The 26,171-nt window shown below is 35.3% G+C and overlaps 1 protein-coding gene across 1 annotated transcript in view; it reads right to left on the reverse strand.

Moving 5' to 3' along the window:
* Positions 1–26,171, reverse strand: part of LOC121167487 (ryanodine receptor 2-like) — a gene marked incomplete at both ends in the record, with an annotated part of 75,319 nt that overhangs the window by 25,274 nt on the left and 23,874 nt on the right. The window contains 4 exons of the mRNA XM_040996926.1: positions 455–576; positions 3,930–4,094; positions 14,948–15,104; positions 19,243–19,317. Coding sequence (XP_040852860.1) covers positions 455–576; positions 3,930–4,094; positions 14,948–15,104; positions 19,243–19,317 — 519 coding nt within the window. The remainder of the gene's footprint in view (positions 1–454; positions 577–3,929; positions 4,095–14,947; positions 15,105–19,242; positions 19,318–26,171) is intronic.

A 26,171-nucleotide genomic window follows, 5' to 3' on the forward strand; every position in this document is an offset into this window, starting at 1 on the left:
CCCCATCACAACTGCACAAGCTAAAGTTACAATCATCATCAGAAATTATATTACCAAAAATATATTAACAAGTGTGATTCAGTTTGTCAATACATCAACATTTTCATTATAAAGCAGAATCATTTTATTGCTTCAATGGAATTTGAAAATGAGCAATTTTTGACAATTACTAACTGCATTGTAAAGGGAAATTAGATAGGTCCAACAAATGGACATGTTTTAGAATAATCCTGATCTGTGCTTAACAGTTAAAAACTACACAATTTCTAAAAGCACAATCTCTTTTTAGAAGTTCATTTAAAAGGCATAAAATTGTTTAAGTATACCTTTATTAGTATGTTCTGTCAAACAACCATAGTCTCATGACCATGTCATATTTTAGAAATGTCTGTCAGTAAATCAAATAAGGAAATAAAAATAAAATCCCAAACAACCACAACAAAAGCAAAAGTACCTTATAAATCTATTGAAAAGGAAGACGGTGCTCCGGATAACTCGCGCTGTGCGTGATTCTTCATGCTGAGATCTAGATAAATTTAAACCATCGTCCATGTGCCCTTCATGGTGCATAATAGCCTGTTCAGAGATAGGAAAAAGGCCATTATTTCCAACATGTCTTTTCCAAATCAGAGTAAACGAGCAGTGCATTCCTAAAGATGAGCGATAACAGCAAATTGAATCCAAAGGAAGGCAAAAGGAATTGTAAACTTGTTGTATTTAGATAAAATTATATATATGCACAAGTGCCTATATAAGCCATATATTCAATATATCCACTTTGTTGTAGTTTTAAAAGATGATTCAATAAAATGTATTGAGTTTAACAAAACAGAAACCTGAAGTATAGACACATATCAAAGCAAAACTGTGAAGAAGGAAGTAAAGAAAACATTACACAGGTACACCAGTGGCATAGCACTAAATGATGTCTCTAAATGATGCTTACATTCTAAAGAGTGAATGTATTGGTTATCCTTTCATTATATTTTATATTTTAATTATTTTTATATTTTTTTATCACACTTTATATTTTAACTCTCTTGAAAGTGAAGCAGCAAAGCATACATATTTCCATATTTATTTACTGAAAGTGAGAGAAAGAAAGCAACTGGTTTATTAACCATATGGCTACAATGGCCAGGGCTGGGCCAGGCTGAAGCCTGAAGGCACGGGCTTCCTGCAGGTCTCCCACACAGGTACAGGGGATCTGCACTTAGGCTAACTTTTGCTGTGTTCCCAGGTGCACCAGCAGAAAAATGGATTGAATTGGAGCAATAGTATCTCAAGAAGTACCTATATTAGATGCTACCATCATAGGCAGTGGCTTAAACCACTATAATACAATGACATTCTTTTAAAAGAATAATACACTATCGTGAAGCTGAGTTTACACTGGGAATTAAGTCACTGTAGCATAGCAAGTAAGGCCATTGTCCCTGTAACACCTGCAAACCACATGGGTACTGGTTGAGCTCTGGCTGCTCCAGCTTCTGATTAAGCAGATTGGTTATGTGTTTGGGAAAGCAATGGAGGAGCGTCCAAGAGCTTGGTCCCCTGCATGCATGTGGCAGACCTGTAAGAAACTCCTGGCTTCTAGCTCCTTGCTTCTGATCAGCCCAGCTTTAGCCTTCATAACTACCTAGGTAATGAATCACTGGATGGAAAATCTTTCTCATATTCACTTACACGCTCTGTCTTTTCTGCCCTCTCTGTACAATTCTGCTTTTGAAACAAATAAAATAAATCTTAAAAAAAAAAATCTATTTTGACAGAACGTTCACTACTACATCAGCCCTTCACTTTGCAGATGTCAATGTAGTTCTCCAAGACTCATAACTGTGCAGTGTTAATGTAGCTGGAGAAATGGTTAACACCAATTCAATTCCAACCCCAGACCTTAAAAAAAAAGTTTCCACTGGAGAAACATGGAGTGCCTACAATGGTTCTAGCATAAAGCTAGATACTAACACCAGTCCTCAGATTATAGGAAACGAAACCAGAAAGCCACAAGGTTTTTTCATCTCTGGCCCTTAAAATGCGCTGAGCTGAACTTGTTTATCTCTAGATCTTTGGCCTCTGGGGACCTGAAAACAAAACAGCTTCAGAATTTCAAACCTGAACACAAAACAAAAGAGACAAATGTCATGAATAGTTAGCTGAGTTAAAGAAGCCATGCTGTATGATTTCAATAATATGAGATATGACATCACAAAAATCAATCTTTGGAGGGAAAAGATCATTGAGAACATTGCCCCTGGGGAAAAGGAAGCTTGATTAACCCAGGAAGAAATACCAGACAATCTTCTGTGGGAACTGGAAAGTTCAAAATGGAGAGAAAAATATAGTGTATTTGTTGGTGGAACTCTACAGTTAAGTTTCCACAATTCAATGATATCTCCAAGTTCTTAAGATAATCTTAATCATCTCCTGGGGCATGACAAGTGGATAGAAACAACAAAAACAACAGTGAGAAAGAATTACAATGCTGAAAATGGAAGATGGACACACCAGGACTCCTGGGGTTTTTTTTCTCTCTCATTTCATTTACTTCATATTTGATTTTTCTATTAATAATTTTGTATCAACCAGGTTCACTTGTAGAAACTAAGGAATACATCAGAAATATCAAATATATCCGAGTAATTGTATACTGAAGTTTACATACTTATATCAAAGACCTTGACAAGTGATTTTCTCATCATAAAGATGACGACTCTGGAAAGAATAATGTCTGAGATTCTCATCCAACTCTCTGAGGAAGATGCTACAGGGATTCTTACAGCCAAACCCCATTAACAAACATCAGTCTCCAAGGTCACTGAAATAAACACTACCCATTCTAAACAGATCACAGTAATAGTGACTAACCTATACTAGTTGTGTATAAAGCTTTTTGATTCATATTTTGAAAATTCAATTTCTGCCTCACTAAAGCCTTCCTTTCCAAGTCTCACATTTCCAGAAATAGTGTCTTGTTATGTAGCTTTGTGCACTGTGCCGCAAGTTGTATATAAAAATATGAGCAATCTACTGCCATTTATGCCCTTAGGAACTCACCATTAAGACATAGGCTAGAACTCTGCTTTCAGACCAGAGATGGTCTCCCCAAGACTGTTGAATTTATCTGGACAATAAGATGCTAGACTCTACGCATGGTACATGCTTGCAATGAAAGAATCATGACTGCATTTGAACTGTACTAGTGCAACAAGATAGAGGAATCCACCATGGGGGAAGGGTATGGAGAGGGGTTGGGGGAACCCCAGAGCCTATAAAACTGTGTCATAAAATGAAATGGAAAAAAAAAAAAGACATGCTAGAAAATAACAGAGTATACCTAAAATTCAGGAAGTTATATACATATTTTATGAATATACAAAGGTGTGGCAAATAAGCTGAGATAGTCAAGAAGAACTTCTAAGGTAGTCTTTAAATTTCACCCCCGACAGAAAGGAGTTAGGGGGGCAAATGTTTTAAAAAGCATTTCAAACAAAATAAGCAGTCAAGACTGAGGCACAGAAAGGTGCAATGGCATTCAGAGGGACTGATAGGGTGTGCTGTTAAACAAAACTGACAAAAGAATGGGGGGATGGAACTTGGGGAGGATACCACATCATTATCAAAAAGTGTGGTGTTTGTCTTCTAGGTAGAGGAATGTCAATGAAGGGTTTAGAGTATCATAAAGGCTAATGTAAACTAGGCTCACTAAGCCAGAATCCAAAAGCAAGTACATTTAGTCAACTAATATTTATATGCATGAATGCTATAACACTATATACATCAATGATGTATTGTCTAGAAACAGGTCACCTTACAGAGATCTTCAGCAGGTGGCTGAACAGGTTAACTACCTTGTTTTTTCTTATAACATTTTTTATTCACAATAAACGAATAAATTGTCATGTAAACTGTGTTTGACATAAACGTACCTTACGTTGTATAGATCCCATTCTCACTGATTTCACATCCACAGACTGGTAAGTAAGCCACAGGCCTGTATCTACATGTTGTATGTAGCATATGGAGTCACCATATTTTATTTCAGATGTTCCCATGCCATCAATTTCTTTTCTCACTCCTACATCCAATTTTTCCTAAGCATAGAGAAAAAGAAAGTAAGCAAATATTTTTAAAATATTACAAAGTATGAGCTTTAACTTTTTACCCAAAACTTTAATTCAGCATCTGGAACTATAATTTCCAATTTGAATTTCAGAGATCTGAAAATCAGAGATTGCTAAGCAAATCTCCATCTACTGTCTGAGTCCCCAAATATAATAAATATTTCTCTCACTTCCCATTTATTTATACTCCTTCTCCAATAAGCTCCTTTTTTATTTTTCTTCCCATGTTTAACTCTGATCTTCAGCAACTTGTCACATCTTCAAATTCTGCACAGTCCTTAAAACAGCAAAGAAGGTATAATACGTTTCCTTCTTGTGGTTTCTTATCTTTTCCTTCCTTGCACTCACTTCCTTGTTAAATTTACCCAAAATTTCTTTCATCATTGATTGACTCTTGTTTGAAATTAAGTTATGATTATACAAAAATTTTTGAATATACCTACAAGGATTATGACTACTCTATCAATCAAAATTAAATTAAAAATAGCTGAAATTTTTAATACAAAAAGGTCAAGGCCATGGAAGAAAATGTACAATTATCAACCAAGCTTTTATTAAAATAACCATTATGCAAATGTAGAAAAGCTACTCTAAATAAGTTAATAAACCATTCTAATTTCATTCTATAAAATAAGTTAAAACTGCTAATCTACTTATACAAGCCCCATCAGTAGAAAAATTAAATTCTGGAGAAAATATCACAAGGTAATTATTTATTCAGAATAAAACAAGCAGCTTTTAAACATTTTTTTAATCCAAGGAAATTGGTTTGTAGTCCATTTATAGGTTTGTGGACTGCAGTTAACAAGTCACATATTTATTATTTGTAAAGTTGTGTTTTATTTTTTTTAACAGGTTCACATCATTCTCTAGATTTAACACTTAATCGTGATATTTTAAGATGACTATGTTTAATACTTCTTTCAGTCATGTAGGAACTTGTATGGTGCAACAGGAAAAGGTAGTGTGATCAGTAGCTGAAACACAAAAAACCATTCATGCTTTTTGCCTCTTATAATTATTGTCATTTTCTATACCACAAACTTAGAAAAATTCAGATGAAAATGAGTCAGTAGCTTTTAAAACAACAATTATAAGCATAGCACAATCCAGCAGTGACATACAATAAAAGCATTTAAGACAATTGCCTGTTTAACTAAAGTATCCAGATTAGATAAGCAGTAAAAATACCTGTTAACTATATTCATATATCTAAATGAGTTATCTTTACATGAGACATCACTTTCTAATTCTGTGTTTGTTTCTGAGATACTCTGCTTTAAGAAATGATGGAACAATTTAGCTATTAGACAAACCCTCACATTATAAATTTTGGGGAAAAATATAAAATTAAATTAAAAGCACTTGTAAGGGACCATATACTGGGAAAAATTGGATAGATTTCTCTAGAAAGGCAAATAGCACACTGGCCAGATTTGTTCATTCAATACCTTTTGCTTCAGGTAAAGCCCTCTCTGTAATTTAAGCTAAAGAAAGCTGCTGTCCCATGAGCTTGTAGTATCAGAGGATATACTTCAGTACTCACTAGCAATCAGAAAATTGGATGAGTTCAATAAATCCTTGACTAAAAAGATACCCAAAAATCTTATAAAATTTGTACAAATTCTTGCTGACTGCAAGAGCAGGCACACTAAAGGGAAGCCTAGTATAATCGAAAATGAAAGGAGTACCAATGGCTCAGTAACAATGGCACTGAAACTGAAGTTTCCATCCAAAAAGGATAACTCCCTGTAAGCCAAGGTCACTCTTTAGAAGAAAAAAATAAATAAAATTCAGAACTTCCTATGATATGTCATTTCTAATATCCCAAATAACATTGAAAATAAGGAGATATGAAGAAACAATAAGAGCCACACTAAAAAAGCTAAACAAAAACCAAATTTCTTTTTCTAGTTCTTGAAGAATCTAATTTTCAAGTAGATATTAAAATGGTTCCAGAAGTAAAAAAAGATTGACCTAAAACTTTTTAAGTGACAGTCTGATATTAAGCACACCAAACTGATTTTAATGTGAAGATAAAACCATCTGAAAGACAAGAGCCTTGTTAAGTGCCATATAGGCATCAGGTACAACAAATAAGACTCATCAGGAAAGCAAAACTAGCCCCATAGGATTGAATTCCTTTTTCTTTGTTTGTTTCTTTTTCAGATTTAGTTTACTTGGAAAGCCAGAGTTAGAGAGGGAGAGACAGATCTTCCATCCACTGGCTCATTCCCCAAATAGCTACAATGGCCAGAGCTGCGCTGGTCCATAGCTGGGAGCCAGGAGCTTCTTCCAGGTCTCTCGTGTGGGTGCTACTTTCCCAGATCAAAAGCAGGAAGCTGGTTTAGAAGTAGAGCAGTTGAGACAGAAACTGCTGCCCATATGGGATGCTAGTTTCAACAAGCAAAGTATTAGCCTGTTATACCACTGCACTGGCACACATAGGATTATATTCTAACTATAGGGACCAAGCAGTTAAGATAAATTCTTCTAGCATTAACTTAAATCATTTAAAAATCTATCAAAATTATTAGTCACATGACTAAATGGAAGAAAGTAAAGGCTTTCATACTTGGAAGATAGTTTTGCTTGGTTGTCTATTTGTGGTTTTTCTCTTTTTAAAGACTGGTTTATTTTTCTTATTTTAAAGGCAAAATTACAAAGAGAACAAAAAGGGAGATTTTCCAATTCAGGGTTCATGCACCAAATGGCCTCAACAGTTGGAGCTCGGTCAATTTCATGCCAGGAGCTTCTTCCACATCTCCTGCATTGGTGAAGGGCACAAACAATTGGGCCATATTCTGCTGCTGTCCCAAGGACATAAGCAGGGAGCTGGATCAGAAGTGGAACAGCCAGGACATCAGACAGGGACCATATGGGATGCTAGAGTGACAGAATTTTAACCTTGTTATGCAACAGCATCAGGCCTTATATATGGTGTAGTAGCTTAATCAACTTAAGGTACATTATAAAGTTAAGAAAAACTAAAAATTAATAAGGATTTTTTCCAAAAATGTGCTCCTTTGTAGTGCCTTTATTGTGAAACAGTGACAGTGACACACCACAGAGATTACTGAAGCTGACAGAGAAAGCCAAGATTAGTCCAGTTAGGATAGAGATGCAAAAAGGAAATTGCTCTCTTTATTCCTGTTGTCAGAAATCTCACATGCAGACACTGCAGTGAATGAATTTGTAAAGAGAAAGGCTCTAAAGAGTTTCTCACGTGAGCAGCATTTTTGGGAAACCCATTAGCAAGAGAGAAACAAAGTCCCAGAGCCTTAGGTATAGCCTAAACACCCCGCACAATCACCTCCCCTTGAGCATGGACAGGGTCAGCAAGAGTATAATTAGGTTACTATATGGCAAGGATTTTGCAAATATAATTAAGACCCTATTAATTGCCTTTGATTAAATCAACTGGGAGATTACCCTGGTTGGGAGGCAACAGACAAGTGAGCCCTTTTAAAATAATTAAGGTTACCCCGAGCAAGAGATTATTACTTTTATATATACTGCTTTTACTTATAAAATATATTTTTAAAATGTATAAATATTTATACATAAAATCTATCTATATCACTTTCATTACATTTTACCAGAAAATTGACCTTATTTACCAATATCCCTGGGGTTTCCTCCTCCCTGTGATTTTATCTTCCTAACTCCCTGTGGATAACAAATGCAGCCCAAAGCCAAGGAGTCTGGCCTGCTCAGAATCATCCTTGGCACTCCACAGAGTCATCATCAGGCTCACTTGACCCACCTAAATTCGTAAAGCAAACCTCTGTAATAAATCATTTAACACAGGTATATCTCTAACACGCTCTGTTTTTTTTTTTGTTTGAACTCTGAGAAATCTTTTATTAACCACAGAAGGTTGCCTTGAGGTCACGTTCATGCATACTGCCATTAGAAGAAAATATCATAATGTTCTTAAAATTATATTTATAATTCATGATGAGTCTTTTAAAGACTAATTGAAAATTAAAATATGGTAAATTTTCTAGTAAAGATGTAATTAAAGTGATAAAACAACTTATTTTTCTCCAAATTGCATTTTTCTGTGAACAAATGCAAACTTCTAATTTTCTATACACACACACACAAAGGCTTAACAGGGGGCAACTATCGCAGGCGTCTGAGGAATGAACCAGCAGATCAACGATCTCTTACCTTGCCTCCCTCTTTTTACCTACTTACCTTCCTTTCTTTCTATTAACCTATCTATCATAATCTCTCTCTCTCTGGCTTTCAAATAAATAAAATAATTAAACTAAAATGTTTATACAAATCAGCATAAAAACAATTCCTATCATTAATTTCTGTTTTTATAAAATGCATCATTTTGTATTGTTACTAATACCCTTTGAAAGAACTTTACTGCAAACATTAATTTTCAAATTAACTCTGAATAGAAGATTCTACCACTTTAACTTCTTTAATTCTTAAAACATTAATCATGTAATTAATTATTGAACAACTACAATAGATGATCTCAGATGAGCAATATGTCTTCATTGCTGTTAGAACTGAAGCTTATTAAAGAAGGTCCTATTTTTCCTATTTAGGTCCAAAGACTGGATCTGTTAAATAACTTTTCTATTCCTCAGTTTCCATTACTGCATAATAAAGATGTAAAAATTTCCTGTAAACTTGATAAGGTTGCACGAGTATTAAATGATATAGTAAATGAAATGTACTCAGATACCATCTGCAAAATCATCAATTATATACTATTACTCTTATTTTCATTAGGAAACTTAAAATTCTTCAACATTTTCTATACAAAACAAGTAAGTAACTCCAATAAACATAATATGCTAAAAACTTCAGGGGCCTGGTGCACTGGCCTAGCGGTGAAAGATATTGCCTTGAATGCACCAGATTCCCATATGGGTGCAGATTCTAATCCCTGAAGCCCTGATTCCTATCCAGCACCCTGCCTGTGACCTGGGAAAGCAGTCAAGCACAGCCTAATGCCTTGGGACCCTGTACCCGCGTGGGAGACCCAGAAGCAACTTTGAATTGCTGGATCAGCTCCAGCCGCTTGTGGCCCCTTGGAGAGTGAACCATCAGACAGAAGATCCTCCTCTCTGTAGATGTGCCTTTCCAATAAAAATAAATAAATCTTTTAAAAAAAACTTCATAATAAAATTGGTTTATGCTATTTTGACATTCTCTTCATCACTCTTGCAATCTCACAACATCAATGTGATTTTTTTGCCATTTCCCTAACAGCTAGGGAACCTGAACATTTTTTTGCATATGTCTATTAGCAATTTGAATTCGTTCCTTTCAAAAAATGTCTGGTCATTTCCTTCACCCTTTTTTAAAATTTTTTATCGGCTTTGATATTTCCCTTCCCCTTTTCCCAAATGACCATTCCAACGATACCCCTTATATCATTACAATAGTATAGTCCTTCATAAAGAATCATAAGTCCATCATTCTGCGATTTAAGTGTATTCTGACGTTGTAGATATGGGCAATGGCAGAGAGCCCAGAATCCCATTGTCAAGATATTTGCAACAGTGTTATTTTGAGTCCCTCTTTGATTTGGAAGTAGAAATGCATACTGCATTGTTATCCTCACATTTGGATATGATAGCCTCTATTACACAATTAGTACATATCCCATTAAATGAAAGCCATAAAGCAAGATCAACAACAGAGAAAAACAGAAAATTTACATGATACATTTGTATGATAAATATGAAGTTAAATAACATGCCACTGAATGAACAATATGTTGGTAAAGAAATAAAAAAGAAAATCAAAAACCTTCTCAAAGCAAACAATACTACTGTGTGACCTATGAGTCAATGAGGAAATAAGAAAAAAAGTTTTTTGAATGAATGAAAATAATAGCAAAAATATAAAAACTCATCAGATGTAGCACAAACAGTACTGAAAGAATTATTGATCTTCTATTTGCACGAAGGTTGTCTTCGTCAGAATATATCATACTTGTCCTTTGGGGATTGATTTGTTTCACAGGGCATAATGGTCTCTAGTTCGGACCATCTGTTTGCAAATAGTAAAACTTGATTCTTTTTCGTGGTTGAGTAGTCCTTCATGGAATAGATGTACCACAGTTTCTTTATCCATTGCTCTTTGGATGGGCATCTGAATTGTTTCCATGTCTTTGCTATTGTAGATTGTGCTGCTGTAAATACAGGATTACAGATCCCTTCCTCATATGCAGAATTCATTTCCTTTGGATATATTCCAAAAAGCAAGATAACTGAGCCATATATCAGGTTAATTTTCAGTTCTTATAGGAGTCTCCATACTGACTTCCACAGTGGTTGTACTAGCCTAAACTCCCACCAAAGGTGGGGAGGGTACCTTTTCTCCCCACAAACATGCCAGCAGGTATTGTTAGTAGAGTTCTGAATGTAAGCCAACCTCACTGGAGTTAGGTGGAACCTCAATGTGGTTTTCACTTGTATTTCCCTGACAGCTGGGGAGCCTAAGCTTTCTTTCATGTCTGTTAGCCATGTGAATCTGTGCTTTTGAAAGATGTTCATTTCCTTTACGCATTTCTTCACAGGGTCATTTGTTTTGCTGTCACTGGTTTCTGAAGCTCTTTATAAATCCTGGATATTAGTCCTCTATCAGTTGTGTAGTATGCAAAGATTTTCTCCCATTCTGTTGGTTGCTTCTTCACTTTGTTGATCATTTCCTTTACTGTGCAGAAGCTTCTTAGTTTGATGTAGGTTAACACAGTTGCTTCTTTTATTATACTATTTGTAAAACCTGTGCAATGCTTTCCATTGAGAAATACATGTTCATATTTTTCAACTTCTTTGGGATTTATTTTGGAAAACATTTTGGTAGTAAGCTGTTTCTTTTCATTTTTCTACCTCACTGTCAGAAAACTGAACACCATTATTATAGGCACCAACTTTTCTACTTGAAAAGGTATTCTAGGGCCCGGCGCAGTGGCACAGTGGTTAAAGGTCCTCGCCTTGCATGCCCGGGATCCCATATGGGCGCCGGTTCTATCCCAGCAGCCCCGCTTCCCTTCCAGCTCCCTGCCTGTGGCCCGGGAAAGCAGCAGAGGACGGCCCAAAGCTTTGGGAACCTGCACCCGCGTGGGAGACCCGGAAGAGGCTCCTGGCTTCGGATCGGCATAGCATCGACTGTTGCGCTCACTTGGGGAGTGAATCATCAGACGGAAGATCTTCCTCTCTGTCTCTCCTCTCTGTATATCCGCCTTTCCAATAAAAAAATAATAATAAAAAAAAGAAAAGGTATTCTATCTGCAGATGGCTGTTGCTTCTTTTCTGAATTGTTTTTTTTTTTTCAGTACTGAGGTGCTATAAATGGACAAACTAGCAAATTCTCATCTTTCTGCTTAGTCAGCTTAAGGTAGAAGTCCCTAGGCAATAGCTTCACAGTGAGATCAACTGGCTTTTCAACTACAGATGCAGAACCAATGTGACCCCGCTCAATCCCCACTTGGAGGTACACTAAAGCAACCGTGTGGGGAGTCTCTCTCATATAGCAAATATCTGGACAGAAATCTTCACAAGCATATCCATTGCATACCACAAGCTTTGTGTGGTTCCTCCACAGAGACTAAAAGCCTACACTGGATGTCTTTCCTGGGCATTTCCAGTTAACTCATAGAATCAGTCAGGCATTTCTTTCCCCATTCTGTGTATTCCACAGCATCACTGAGACAGAAAGGCATCCAGGACACACTATTTTGATTTCATCAACATTTATAATAGTTTGCTTTTATATGTATACAGACATACATACATAAATATTAACATATAATTAATATTACTATAAAACAACACAGGATCTGACACTGTAGCATGTTGGGTTAAGCCACTGCTTATAATGCTAGCATCCCATATGGGGACATGCTTACATCCCAGCTGCTCCACTTCTGACCCAGCTTCTTGTTATTGTACCTGGGAAAGCAGTGGAATATGTGCTTAGTGCCTGCATCCACATGGCAGACTAGAAGAAGCTTCTGGCTCCTGGCTTTGCCCTTGTCCAGCACTGGTTGCTGTGGCAATTTGAAAAGTGAACAAGAAGACTGAGGAAATCCCCATACCCATCATTCGCTCTATAACTCTTCATTTAAAAATAAAAACAACCAAAATGCACCATAATGGGTAAAATTCAAATAAATAACACTGCACACTTTTAGATACATGACACCATCATATACATAATGGAAAAATACCTATTATATATTGTCAAAGAATTAGCCAGATACATGTGGATCCATGCTGACCATTTCCTGTCTGGTTCTATACTTTCCTTGTATTTCTCTATCTGTTCTAATTTTTTGTGGGGTGGGGGGGCATGGAGCAACCAGACAGGAAATGGTCAGTGTAGATCCACATATACCTTACTAGATAGGACACAAAGATTAGTACGCCTCACTAAGGTATTGAAGATTTCTCTGCACTCCCCTCCTAAAACTGTTCTGCACCTCATCTGTTGACTAATGCCTTGTTAGAGTTATAAGCCAGTTTAAACTATCCTAAAATCTGCCAAGTTCAGCAAAATTATGCCTCAACACTATAAACTGCTAAATACTAAAATGAAAATAGACACAAGACAGCTGAATAGTACCCTATAGCCACTTTAAGGTGTATAGCAGCCAGTTCTGTGTATAAACAAAAAATGAAATGTCAATGAAGTAGTCACAGGATGTGGTTAAGAACTTGCATGGTTTTAACATATTGATTATTCAATACCATGTCAATTAATTCCATAATGTTGTAAACTGTTGTTGATGTTGTGCTGGGGCTTTCAATTGATTGGGATGATATTCTGCCAGCTCTACCTTTAGACCAGAGATGGTCTCCCCAAGAAACTGTTGAATTTATCTGGACAATAAGATGCTGGACTCTATGCTTGGTATATGTTTGCAAAGAAAGAATCTGGACTTAATTTGATCTGTAATACTACAACAAGGTGGAGGAATCCACCACAGGGGGTGGGGGAGCACGGGGAAGGGTTGGGGGAATCCCAAAGCCTAGGAAACAGTGCCAATAATGCTACGTAACAAAAAAAAAAAAAAAGAAAGAAAGAAAGAAATAGCCAGACAGAAAGCTACACTGAACATACAAATGTAAATACATTTTTATTTACATAGTAAAAAGATCCTGAAGAAAATTCAACAAAATATTGATATTTTACAACTAGATTTCTTACTCCTACACATTTTTCTGTGTTCTTTGAAAAAATATAAACTGTTTCCAAAAATCAGAACAAATCATATGGCATTAGAAGCCTAAAAGAATTTTAAATGGCCATAGCTGACCAAACCCTGTTATAATTATTCATCTAAATGACATGTTTTCTTATTTCTATAGTGTCTATGAAATAAATTATGAACAGTTTGAAAAACTCATGTTTATAGTTAGAATGATTGATGCTATTTGCTTCACTTGATGCAAAAGTCTGAACCATGAACATTTATGCAGATACCACATAGTTGGCCATCTCTAATACCTATGAACATATGAGTTTTGTGAAAAATATCTAAAGTTTAATAAATATTTGTGATTATTTGCCAGTCCAATGAGTTACAGAATACCATTTTAAGGTCAATAAAACTCAACTAATCATATAGAAAATTGATCTTCTTAAAAGGAAATGATAGATTTTAATAAAACTTGAGGAAATTTTACCTAGTTTACATTTTTATGGAAAAAATAAAACTGGAATCTAATCCAAAATGTTTAAAAAAAAACAGAGGTATGGTATTACAGATCTCCTAAGCCAAATCTGATCTTGCTTTGATATGTTATACATAGAAATGTTATCCTTTTCTCACTAATTAGCACTGCTATCATATATCCAGACTGAAATCAAATAAAACAGAAAGATTAAATCCCTAGAGTTCTCACTAGTGAAAAATACATTTTTAAAAAATGAGCTCTACATAGTATGCTGAAGGTGTGTATACCAAATGATGATAACTAAGCTTGGAAACACACATCAAAGGTATGCCTTTTTTAATTGGAGCTTACAAGTTTGCCTAAAATGTAACTCAGCAGTTGAACACCATGTCTATCATCACACTCAAGTTCCACAATCTTCACTCTTTTAAATATAGAAATATGTAACTATAATAAATGATTCATTGGAGTTGAGAAAAATCTGTGGGTGAAAGGGTATGTACAAAAGTGTCTGTGGGGCCTGGGGGCGTGGCCTAGCGGCTAAAGTCCTCGCCTTGAACGCACTAGGATCCCATATGGGAGCCAGTTCTGATCCCAGTAGCTCCACTTCCCATCCAGCTCCCTGCTTGTGGCCTGGGAAAGCAGTGGAAGACGGCCCAAAGCCTTGGGACCCTGCACCCATGTGGGATACCCAGAAGAAGTTCCTGGATCCTGGCTTGGATCGGCATAGCACCGGTCGTTAGCTCACTTGGGGAGTGAATCATTGGACAGAAGATCTTCCTCTCTGTCTCTGCTCCTGTCTGTATATCCGACTTTCCAATAAATAAATAAATCTTTTTTTTAAAAAAGTGTCTGTGAGAAAGATCCGAATATGCTTTATCTCTGTAAGGTTATATTCAGCATCACAAGTCTGTAACAAAAGTACTGCTAACATCTAACAAAACAGAGAGGAGCTGGATGTAGAAGAACTACAGGACAAGTGCAATGCCAGGGCAGGTTACACCGGTTGTGGAAACTTATCTCACCAGAAAGGAATGAATGGAAGTTAACTGGGAACTGAAAAATTCCTGTACCATGTAAAAATCATTTGTTTATTTCTAGTCTCAAAGGAAATGTGATACTGATACCATTACAGCGAACCCAAACTGATCTTTCACTACTTACCTTGGAAGATCGGAATGTAAATGCTGTTGATTTTACATCAGCTTTTTCTTTGTCCATGAGGAGAAGATTTTTGTCTTCCATGAGACTCAGATATTTTCCTGTTGTGACATGGCGAAGTCGGAATGGCTGGCCCCATCTTATGTGGCTTCCACTCCACCTAAAAAAGAAATTAAAAAGAAAAAATAATTGGACTTAATTTAACAACAAGCACACTCTTTTTATCATATTACATCTATTTTTGATGATGTTTACATTGGTAACAAAGATATATGCTCACGTTGACCACTGATTAGGGTGGGAAGGGTCAAGGAAATGGGGGAAAGTAGTGGAAACAATTGTTTTCTTTTATTTATTTATTTATTTTTGTGTTCCTGTATCTGGAAAAGAGGGAAAAGAAAGGGAGAGAGCTGCTCCCAGCGCCTAACCACATCAGTACTCAGGGATGGGGGATGGCTACTCGATGTCATCACAGGGTTCCTGATGTACTGAAGTACTGATGAAGTGATTTTGCTACTTCTGAGATGTTGAGTTCGTTGCTCCAAGGTTGTAGAAATCCTTCCAAACTCCATTAGCTAACATAGTTCACCTTACAGTCTCCACTCACATACTTGCTATCAAAGCTGAACTGGGAGAGTTGCCCAATTTGTTCTGCCCTCCATGATACTAGATATTCTCTGCAGCCTTAATGATCTGTTGTGTCTTCCCATATGCATCTGGGATGTTATACAGTCTTCAGCAACTGAGGAGTCCCAGTTTTGACACATGCACTTTACAATCAGACCACAGATTCTGTGATTTTCCCCATGAGTTTTAAATTCAGCTGTCCAGTTGGGGAAACTCCCCAAAGAAACCTTATCTGAATTGACCCCAGACCTGACTCCTGTGTGTACCAGCCAGTGCAGGTTTCCACTCAGTCCATCACCAATATTAGCCTACACACGAACTGGTTGTTGCAGTGGCCTAGTCAAAACAACATGCATACTCTTAGAAGTAAGAATTAAATGTCTGAGCCAGGCAAAGAACATGGTGTTTTGGACACATTGTTTTATTTGATGGTATCAAAAACCATATCATATTGGTGATATAAACTTCACTGAACAATCTGAAAAACGATAATTCAGAATAATTCAATAATACCTCATGTGACTCAATCAAAGATAAACAGAACTGAATCAAACTCAAGGTCTTCTCATTTTAAATGCAATACTATTCACACTACAGACTAATCTATGTAAAGATAACTAGGACATTCTGTCTCAAGTCAATTTGTAATCATTATTTACAGATATAAAAAGTTCAACTTGAAACAGTAATTTAGAACTTACTAGTTAAAAACTTTGGGTATATTTATAGAGATTTAAATAGTAATATGGTAAATGACTAATACAACTAACTAGGTGCATGTATGTAACTGAAGTATATATTTAAAACATACCGACTTCTCAAAAGAAATTTATCCCTGTGTTTTAAATTGTAGACCAATGATACTATTAAAAACCTATAAACAAAAAAAAATTTTAACGGTCAACAGGAAAAAAATGCATTATATTATGCAATATGGTTGCCAAGAAAGGATAAAAATTGAAGCTATGATCATTAAAAATCTGCTCTTCAGAATGACTTTCAGAAAAGAAAAATCAAACAGGCTGTTCTTGGGTTGCACAGAGTTCTTTGTCAAATGGGAGTATTGCATACAGAAACTGTGTTCTCAAATAAAGTGCAATGACGGCAATTCCAGTAGGCATGGCCTGCTGCTTTAACGGAACTCTGCAATGTTAGTTTGCATGCTTAAAATCAAATCATTCAGAAAGAAATAAGAACCCATAGGTGGGAAATTTGCCATGAAAATTGATTTAAAAGGACAATAGTGATGTCAAATTTTATATTAAAAAAATAGTCAAGGAAAAGGAGCATTTTTTCAGAGAAAAATGCTTGCATTCTAAAAAGAGCACATATTGTAAAGTTTCCCATGTTAACAGCAATCAGAAAATAAAACAAACAGTATAACTTCTAAATACATAGTGGAAGATTTTTATCCAAAAGTAATAAATCAAACTATGTTCTTACTATTTGCCAAATTTACTTTATTATCAATTAACTTGTATTTTTTGTAGTCTATAAACCAAGAAAACTTAAATACTGGTCTTAAGAAACAATAAATCATTTCAGTATTGTTTGCCTTAGATTTTAATATGATACCAGAATTAGAATTTTATCATAATTAAGTTCACGTTACAAGTCTTTAATTATATATTCAATTAAATGGAGGCTGGCATCCCATGTGGGGTTTATTCTACTTTCGATCCAGCTTCCTGTTAATGTCCTGGGAAAGCACTGGAGGAAGACCAAATCCTTGGATCCCTGTGTTTACACAGAGATCACAAAACAAGCCCTGGGCTCCCAGATTTGGATTGACCTAACTTTGGCCACTGAGGCAATATGGATAGTGAATGAGCAGATGGAATATCTTTCTGTCTTTCCTTCTCTAATTCTGAAAGCACAATTTAATGGAAAATTCTACAACTAAATTAATGAAAAATATGGTAAACCCTGATAATAACATATTAATATTAAAACAAATGTCTGCTAACAACAGCATGTCAATGCCACTTAGGTTTTGTAAAAAACAAGGTTTTCAAAATTCTCCTATGATAAATATATTATTAGTAAACAACCATGACACGCAATTAATATTAATTTCCTTTATATAAGGAAGGAACTATTTACCTATTTTTCCAAATGGTGAGTCACCTTGTTTGTCTAAATTTACTTGAAATTATTTCAAATGGAATGGTGGATACTGGGTCATTCTTTGTGGTATATGTGTTAACCTTCAATTTTGTAGATATGTTATTCAAAGAAGCAGAATTTAAATGACATAGAATATAATGAAGCTCCTATTGCAGGAACTACAAGATAACCCATTTTTAGTATTCTTATAACTTCTCACTGGAATTAAGTAGGAAAAGTATTTTCTAATAAATGTAACTCTACATTAAAACTATCAATTGAAATACATCTAAAAATATGCCCAGAATTCATTTTCTTAAACCCACAGTCATGAAAGACAGGCATATTTATGCATCTTAAAACACAATCTGTTTTATAAAAGCAACAAAAGTAAATTTCATTAAATGATACAATATCGAAAAGTTTGTTACTGAAGCATTTCAGTTTTCATATTTTTGGATTAGATATAAAACTGGGCATGTTTTCTCAAACACTTAAAAAATCTTGAAAGCATTGGTATTTTGGTTCTAAGTGTTACAGATAAGGCTTAATCAACTCATATTTATAATACACTGAAAACTATAGTCTATCCATCTTTTTAAAATGATATCTGTCAACTTGATAATAAGGAAGTACAAATCTTTCCAAATTATTTTCACAGAATATGTTAGCAAAACCAACAAGGGCACTATTTTACTCATTACAGCGGCAATCATCTTGACTAAAAGTCTAAAAATACAGCTATTCCAGGAGGACAGCTTCCCTCTTCAACCCATGGAGCCTACAATCCTAAATCAATGTCTTCAAAGTATAAGAAAATAGGGGAAAAAAACACATTGAAAATACTGCTTTTTAGATAATTACCAATAAGAAAAATAACCTGACAGAAATTTTAATTATGTTTAAAATAGTTCAAAATAATAATGTTAGAAAAAATTCTGCATTTCTCCAAAGAAATTAGAAGGCAATCTCTACAGTTCATGTATTTCACCAAAAAAAAAAAAAAATGCAAGCATATACAGTGCTATGGTCTTTTGTTATAATGAACATGCAGTATCTCTTATTAAAGTTTATATGTCTTATTCCATTATCAAAGTATTTGTAGGTGAAGACAGTGAATGCCATTAATGATTTCTTGTCCTATCCTTTATATTCAAGTTCCATTTTAAACTCACCATTACAACATTAAACTCTGAAATGTGAAATGTGTGACAAGCTTTTAAATATTTGTCCTGTTTATAAACCTTACATCACCATGTTCTCACAGCACTCTTCACCAAGTTCTGTATGATACTGAATATAACGATAGTACAAAAACAGAAGAGGCTATCGGCATAAGCAAACTGCACAACACTGCTGCATGTTTCTCGGATTTACCACCTGGTGATCCAAGATAAATCTAAGCAGGGGAGACGAAAAGGGAAAAAAAACTATGACTATCAAATGTTCATTTGTTTGTCCTAGTTGTTAACATGGTCATCTCACACGGAAGCAAAGGTCATGATCCCTCTGCCACAGGTATGTGTACACAGAAGCAGCAGGTTGTATTTAGAAGTTGTACTTACGCAACCCTGAGAGTCTCTAGTCTCCAAAGCGACCTTGCGTGAACAGATACGGCACCACCTTCATAATGAACAGTTCTGTTCAAACAAAACAGGCCAGTTTTGAGATTAATCTGTTTCATTCTCAAGACTTATTTCAAGCTATGCAAAAGACAAAAATCAATAGGAAAACCTCTGGATAAATAAATCAAAACTTTTTGGCAGGAAACATTATAGCTCAAAATAACCAAAATAGTACTAACAATAAGCTTAAGTACATCATGAATAAAACTTGGTTTAAGCCTATCCTCTTCTTATCATTTTCTCCCTCTAATCCCATTCATTCTCCCTATGTCTGTCTCTCCTCATCTCCTCCCTACCAAAGAATTGATTTCAGCCTTACTCACCTAACTTAGGTCTGTGAAAGTAGTTATCAACTTTAAGCATAATAAAATACATTATTAATTCAAAACAGATAAAATTATCTGTGGCTCTAAATTTTGCTTTAGATATTTATAACATACTAAAGAAACACAAGAACAGTTCTTAAGTACAGTAATTTGTAGTTTAAAATCTACAACATATCAAAACATAAACATCAACACAAAAGTCATAAAAGAGGAATTTCTTTGGATATATACTAAATACGCCAAATTTTAAATTTTTCACACTAGAACTTATTATAAATTTCTAGAGATCACACAAATTTATTCCAACGATTTGAGAATGTTTTAAGTAAACTGAAGCATATACACATGTTCTGTTTCTTTCCAGAGTATTCACTGTTTCTTGGTGGATCCATCTTAGCACTTGAACACACACAAGTTTGTCCTGCCTTCTTTCCCTTTTTCTAACTCACTATCACTACCCATCACTTCTCACAGCACTTAAACTGTGCTTCCAGATCCACTTCTACATTGAAACACATTTTGTTATGGCCATCAAATGACCTTCCTGTTACCAAATCAAATGTCAAATGACATACTTTTTTTTTTAATATTGTGTAAACTGTCTTGATAGATTTCTGATACCACTTTCATCTTCCTTTTCTCCTATTACTTAGATGTTTCTTCTTATTGTAACTATTTTTACTATAGAACTTTCCAAATATACACAAAAGCAGAATATTAAAAGCAAGCTCCAAATAGCCAACATCATACATGTCGATCAACGTAGGAACATACAACCCCACCACTTGGGACGGCCACATTCAATGCCAGAGTTTCTGGTTCAAACACAAACTTCGGAGCTCCTCATCCAGCTCCATTTTTAAGGTGCCTGTGAGATGATATTCCCAAGTGTTCAGGTTCCTGCCACCTACATGAAAAACCCCAGATGGAGTTCTAGACTCCTGACCTTGGCTTGGTCCAGCCCCAGCTATTGCAGATATATCTGGGGAGTAAAGCAGGGGATAGAACATATCTCTTTGAGCCTCTCTTGCTTTCCCTCTCTGTCATTATCCTTTTCAACTAAACAATTATCTTTTTAAAACATGGTACAGGAATGTAAATGATACACTTTTACTGCACAATAAATCCTTTATAAGTCTTTTATAAAAATGAATATTGGAAGAAATGTACTTAAATATGAAGAATGTTCTTGAACAATAAATTATTAATTACAAAAGAGAAATCATAGAAAATTTAAGTCTAAAAATAAAACGTGGGGCTTGTGTTGTGACAAAGTTGAAGCTGCTGCCTGCAACATGGGCATCCAAATAAGAGTGTCAGTTCAAAGTGCAATTTCCTATCCAGATCCCTATGCATGCTTTAGGAAATCAGCAGATCACTGAAGTCTTGGAGTCCCCTGTGCCTAGGGGAAATTTGAATGGAGTTCCAAGCTCCTGGTTCAGCTCTGGCTGGTGCAGCTCTTTAAGGAATGAATCCACAAATGGAAGATCTCTCTCTCTCTCTCTCTCTCTCTCTCTCTCTCTCCTTATAACCCAGCATTTCCACTACAGGCTTTAAAAGAAACAGCTTTTCGGCCCAAAGCTTTGGGACCCTGCACCCACATGGGAGACCCGGAAGAGTCCTGGCTTCAGATCGAAATAGCATCGGCCGTTGCGCTCACTTGGGGAGTGAATCATTGGATGGAAGATCTTCCTCTCTGTCTCTCCTCTCTGTATATCTGCCTTTCCAATAAAAATTTAAAAAAATAAATCTTTTAAAAAAAAAACAGCTTTTATGATAAATATCATGAATATATAGATCTTTATATATTTATAATTCAGTATATGAAGAATTATTTAAATAGTTTATTCTTTCATGACATGTATCTTTTGAATTGTTTTGGCTCTTACATTATAATTGTCATAAATATATTTGTAGATTTTAACATATTTGTATTTTAATATATGAAAAATTATCATTCAGATATTTTTCTTTCATAACGTAGTTTTTAAAATGTGTTTTTAGTTAAAATTTTAAAACCCAAATGTAAAGTCAGTAAGAAAGTTGGCCCCTCCTTCCTAACTAAAACATTTTTAGCTTTATCCTGAATAGGTTTTTGTTTTGGATTTTTTTCTTTCACTATTTTTCAATGTTTCATTGCAAGATGCAGCATCTAATGACTTGTTTCAATTAGTTGGTGATGATTCCAACATCTACACTATTATTTTGAGGTTCTCCCAAATAAATACATAGCATATACAGTATGTCAATGGCTACTTATCAAATCATCATGGCCTATTTCAGAATAAAAATTGGCAACACAATGTCAAAATGTGTAACAATGTGAATCTCAGTCTACATAAAAGACACTAGTCATACTCACTTATTTAGAAGCCAATTCACTTAGAAGAATAAAACTCTTCCAAGGAGTTACACTGCTTTCCTATATTGCACCTCTAGAATGCAGCAAGACAGCTATTTTAAAGTCTAACAAGTTTATCAAATGATACTACTATCCTTAAATTTATACAACTAAAGGCAGGCTGACACTACGAGGAATACACACATCTCACATAAGAATACTTCAATCCAAGTCCCTAGCTCTGCTACAGACTTCAGAACCCTGCTAATACATATCCTGTGAGACAGCAATTGTTGTTCTAATATTGCCATTCCTGTCACTCACTCAAGAGACCTGGTTTTGCACAGCTCTGGATGATTTGGGCATTTGAGGAGTGAACTAGTACATGAAAAGCATCTATGTCTCTTTCTATCTCTCTGCCTTTTGAATAAATAAATCTAAGATAACTCATATAACTGAATGATGATCTTTAAGGTAACAATATCTTTTGAGCCAATGATCACAGAGTTTTAATGCAAATGAAAGCAATGGTACTCAAGGAATAAAACTCAAGGAAAGGTATGGATATAAAAATAAATGTACATGCAATTTGGTTTACTCAAGAATCTCTCTCAAAGAATATTTCCCAAATCAGTGTTATAAGCTATTGAGAAAAAAAAGTTAAACTGCACATTGATTGCATATTTAAACCACATTTTCTTAAAAAAATAATAATCTACCTTATAAATAAGAAAAAATCAAGCTCACTATAATTTCATTGACTATGATTTTTACACTGAATGACTAACAAAACGAGACCGTTCAATAGCACTTAGAAAAACTCCAGGCTTCTAGCTCTAAGTTATGTCTGCAGAGCACATTATCTCCTCATGTAAAACACATTTCATTAACAAACTCATATTTCAAACTGACCACATAAAATTGCCTCAAGGGACCCTCTAAGCTTCTCCTAAGCACAAATTCTTTCAAGTAAATCATCAGTTCCACTACTCATAACTATTATAATAATGCCCATTGCAATAAGTACAGTTGGCTAATTCTGCATTGAGAGCAATAAAACACAATTTAAACTGTATCTCAATTGTTAAATCACTTATTTTTTGGTTAAAAAAACAAGTAGGCACTCTGACAGTTAAATAGGTTCATCATCAGAGTCCAAGGCTCAAAAAAAGATTAGTATTAGCACATTTATAAAAGCACAAATCCTGATAGCTCTTTGTGGCCTAGCAGTTCAGTATATATTTATAGTAAATTTTTATAGGATACACAATTTTGATTAATGGAATTTTTTATCAATGGAATTTACTACACAATTGCAGACATATTCTTCACAAATGATCTGACACTGTAAAGAAACCCTTGTCCTCTTCAGATAAATGTTTTTCCTCATGTGAGCCCTGTCACAGGGACCTGTTCCAGGTGCATCAGTTATGAGCTCACAATTCTTCCCAGGGGACTAAGTCAGTAATTATTTTCACATTTGATCACCTTTCTGAAGATGACACTTTCTCACGTTCACCTGTGCAAGTAGCTGGATTTCTTTATGCCTCATTTTCATCATACACAAAGTAAAATCTGGGAGTCCATGTTATACTGCACAGCCCTTTAAGTTAGCATCCCATGTCAGAGCAATGCCTAAGTGTTGGCAGCCCCACTTCAATACCTGGCTTCCTGCTAATCTTTCTGGGAACAGCAGAGCACAGCCCAGGCACATGGGTTCCTGCCACTACATCAGAGACCTGGCTGAAGCTCTGCGATCCTGACTAAAGCTTGGCCAATTTAGGAAGTAAACCACTGGATGGAAGATCTCTCCCTCTATAACTTCCAAATTCATTGTAAATTTAAAAATGCATGTGTGTATTAAGTTTCATCCAATTTTATCTTGCTAAGTGCATGATTTTACCATCACAAGATAGACCCTAAACTGTAAGGATCCCCCATACTGACCTTTTAAACAACCTCTACTTTGTCCTTCAAAGTTTTGTCATTTCAAAAATGTTGTAAAAATAGAACCACACAGTAAAAGCAACCTTTTTAGATTGATGCTGTTTATCAACATATTGCCTGATGACTGAATGAAGCTTTCTTTATATTTTGGAAGCCATTCCTTGTTATCGCTGAGTAAAAACCTGTACTATGGATATCTAGATAGATCCCAGGTATCAGCTATTTGAAAAAATTTTATTCTATCCTGAATATTTATGGTTTCTATTCATACTACAGTGTGAATACAGTTTTCATTTCCTTAAATCATATGCACAGAAGAGTAATTTGTACGTACATGATAGTGCATGCCTTGTTTTAGAAGAGTAGCAAAATGTTTTCTATTGTGACTAATAATGAGTGATCCATTTTCTCATTAACACAATTTGGTTTTCAACATTTTGTCATTGTGATAAAGTATGCAGTGCTATGATTATGGTCTTAATTTCTTTTACATGATAGGAAACGATAGTGAACATACTTCTACATGCTCACGTAACACTTTGTGTGTCCTCTTCGGTGAATGGCTTTTCATGTCTCACTAGTTTCTAGTTGAATTATCTGTATTTTAATGTTGAGCTTGGAGAATACTTCCCACATTTTAAACATTATTAGTTTTTTTTCAGATATGATTAAGATCTTCTCCTAGTGTAGTCTGTTGTTCCTTTTATCCCTTTCAAGAGGATTCCTAAAGAGCAAAATTTATCATTTTGATCAAAAAACTTTTCACCAGTTTTCTTTAGTAAACATTTTTTTTAAAAAAAAGATTGCTATTTTTACTGGAAAGTCAGATTTACAGAGAGAAGGAGAGACAGAGTGTCCGCTGGTTCACTCCCCTAGTGGCCACAATGGCCGAAGCTGAGCTGTCTCCCGCATGGGTACAGGGTCCCAAAGCTTTAAGTCATTCCTGACTGCTTTCTCAGGCTGCAAGCAGAGAGCTGGAAGGGAAGTGTAGCAATTGGAATAGCAACCAGCATCCATATGGGGTCCAGGTGCATGCAAGGCGAGGACTTAAGTCACTAGACGTCAGGCTCAGTGAACATGGCTTTAATGTTGAATTGAAGAACTATATGATTTGTTTTTTGTCTGAAAATTTTTGTTTGTTTTCCTAAAAGTACATGTTTTATATGTACCTTAAGTCCATAATGCATTTTAAATTATGATTTTTATAAAATGTGAGATTCAGCTTAAGGTTCTTTTGAGCGGGGTATATGGATATACAATTGTTTCAAGTCTTTAAAGTCTGAGGAAAATTTCATCTTTCTTTTTCTGCCAGAGGCAATCTGTCTCCTCTTTTTGTCAAAGACTTAAACCCAACAAGCTCCTCAGATTTAGTCTCTAAGGACTAACAGGGAAAGAAATGCCTTATAGAAAACTTCAACTTTCTACCAAGTCTCCAAACACCGCTGAGGCAAAGTACAAGAGCTCTTGGACTTTTTAAATGAGAATAAAAAACAAGGGAAAACACTGGGAGATAACATAAAAATTTGGCATGTTTGCAAGTATGTGAATTTCATAGGAAAAGTCTGTAGCATAAAACAGATCTGCAAAGCCCAAAATACGCTTTTATTTAAAACGTTGTTCAAAGTTAAAATTCCTGCCATAGGCTCATGTACTATAGAGTCAAAGTGAGGCCACTCCCAATACAGAAGAAGATTTAGCTGAGGTTTTCAAGTCATAGTCCACAAAATAGTTTTTCACTCAGTCAGGTAGGCATGCTGCTTTAGTAAATAACAATTCCAAACAACTTCCAGAAATATCTATAGGAGACTTCAAACTCTAAGTCAACAAAGAATAATCCCCAGTTCAGGATCCCTGTTATTCTCTCAGATAATCCACAGTGAAGTGAATGATTCTTTTATCCCCGTTTCTTTCACAAATACTACACATACACATACACACATAAACATACACACATACACATACATGTGATTTCTTTATAGATATGAGAATGAATGGCACAACCACAGCTAAAAATTGAATAGAGGAGAACAAGCACCCCAACACGGAGGAGAAATGATGTTGTGGAATAAATACCACTTATGTAAGGAGGGTAAGACTTTAATTCTGGCATCAACTGTTTCGATGTATGATCAGATATTGATTTTCTATCTCTGAATCTTTTGAAATCAGAGTCAGAGAAAATGACTCCACAATTTCACATGTACAGTTGGGATCAAAAGGCAAGTTTAAAGTAATTAACTAATGAGACTACAACT

Source organism: Ochotona curzoniae, unplaced genomic scaffold (assembly GCF_017591425.1).
Source record: "Ochotona curzoniae isolate NIBS_2020 unplaced genomic scaffold, NIBS_Ocur_1.0 patch376, whole genome shotgun sequence".
NCBI lineage: Eukaryota > Metazoa > Chordata > Mammalia > Lagomorpha > Ochotonidae > Ochotona > Ochotona curzoniae.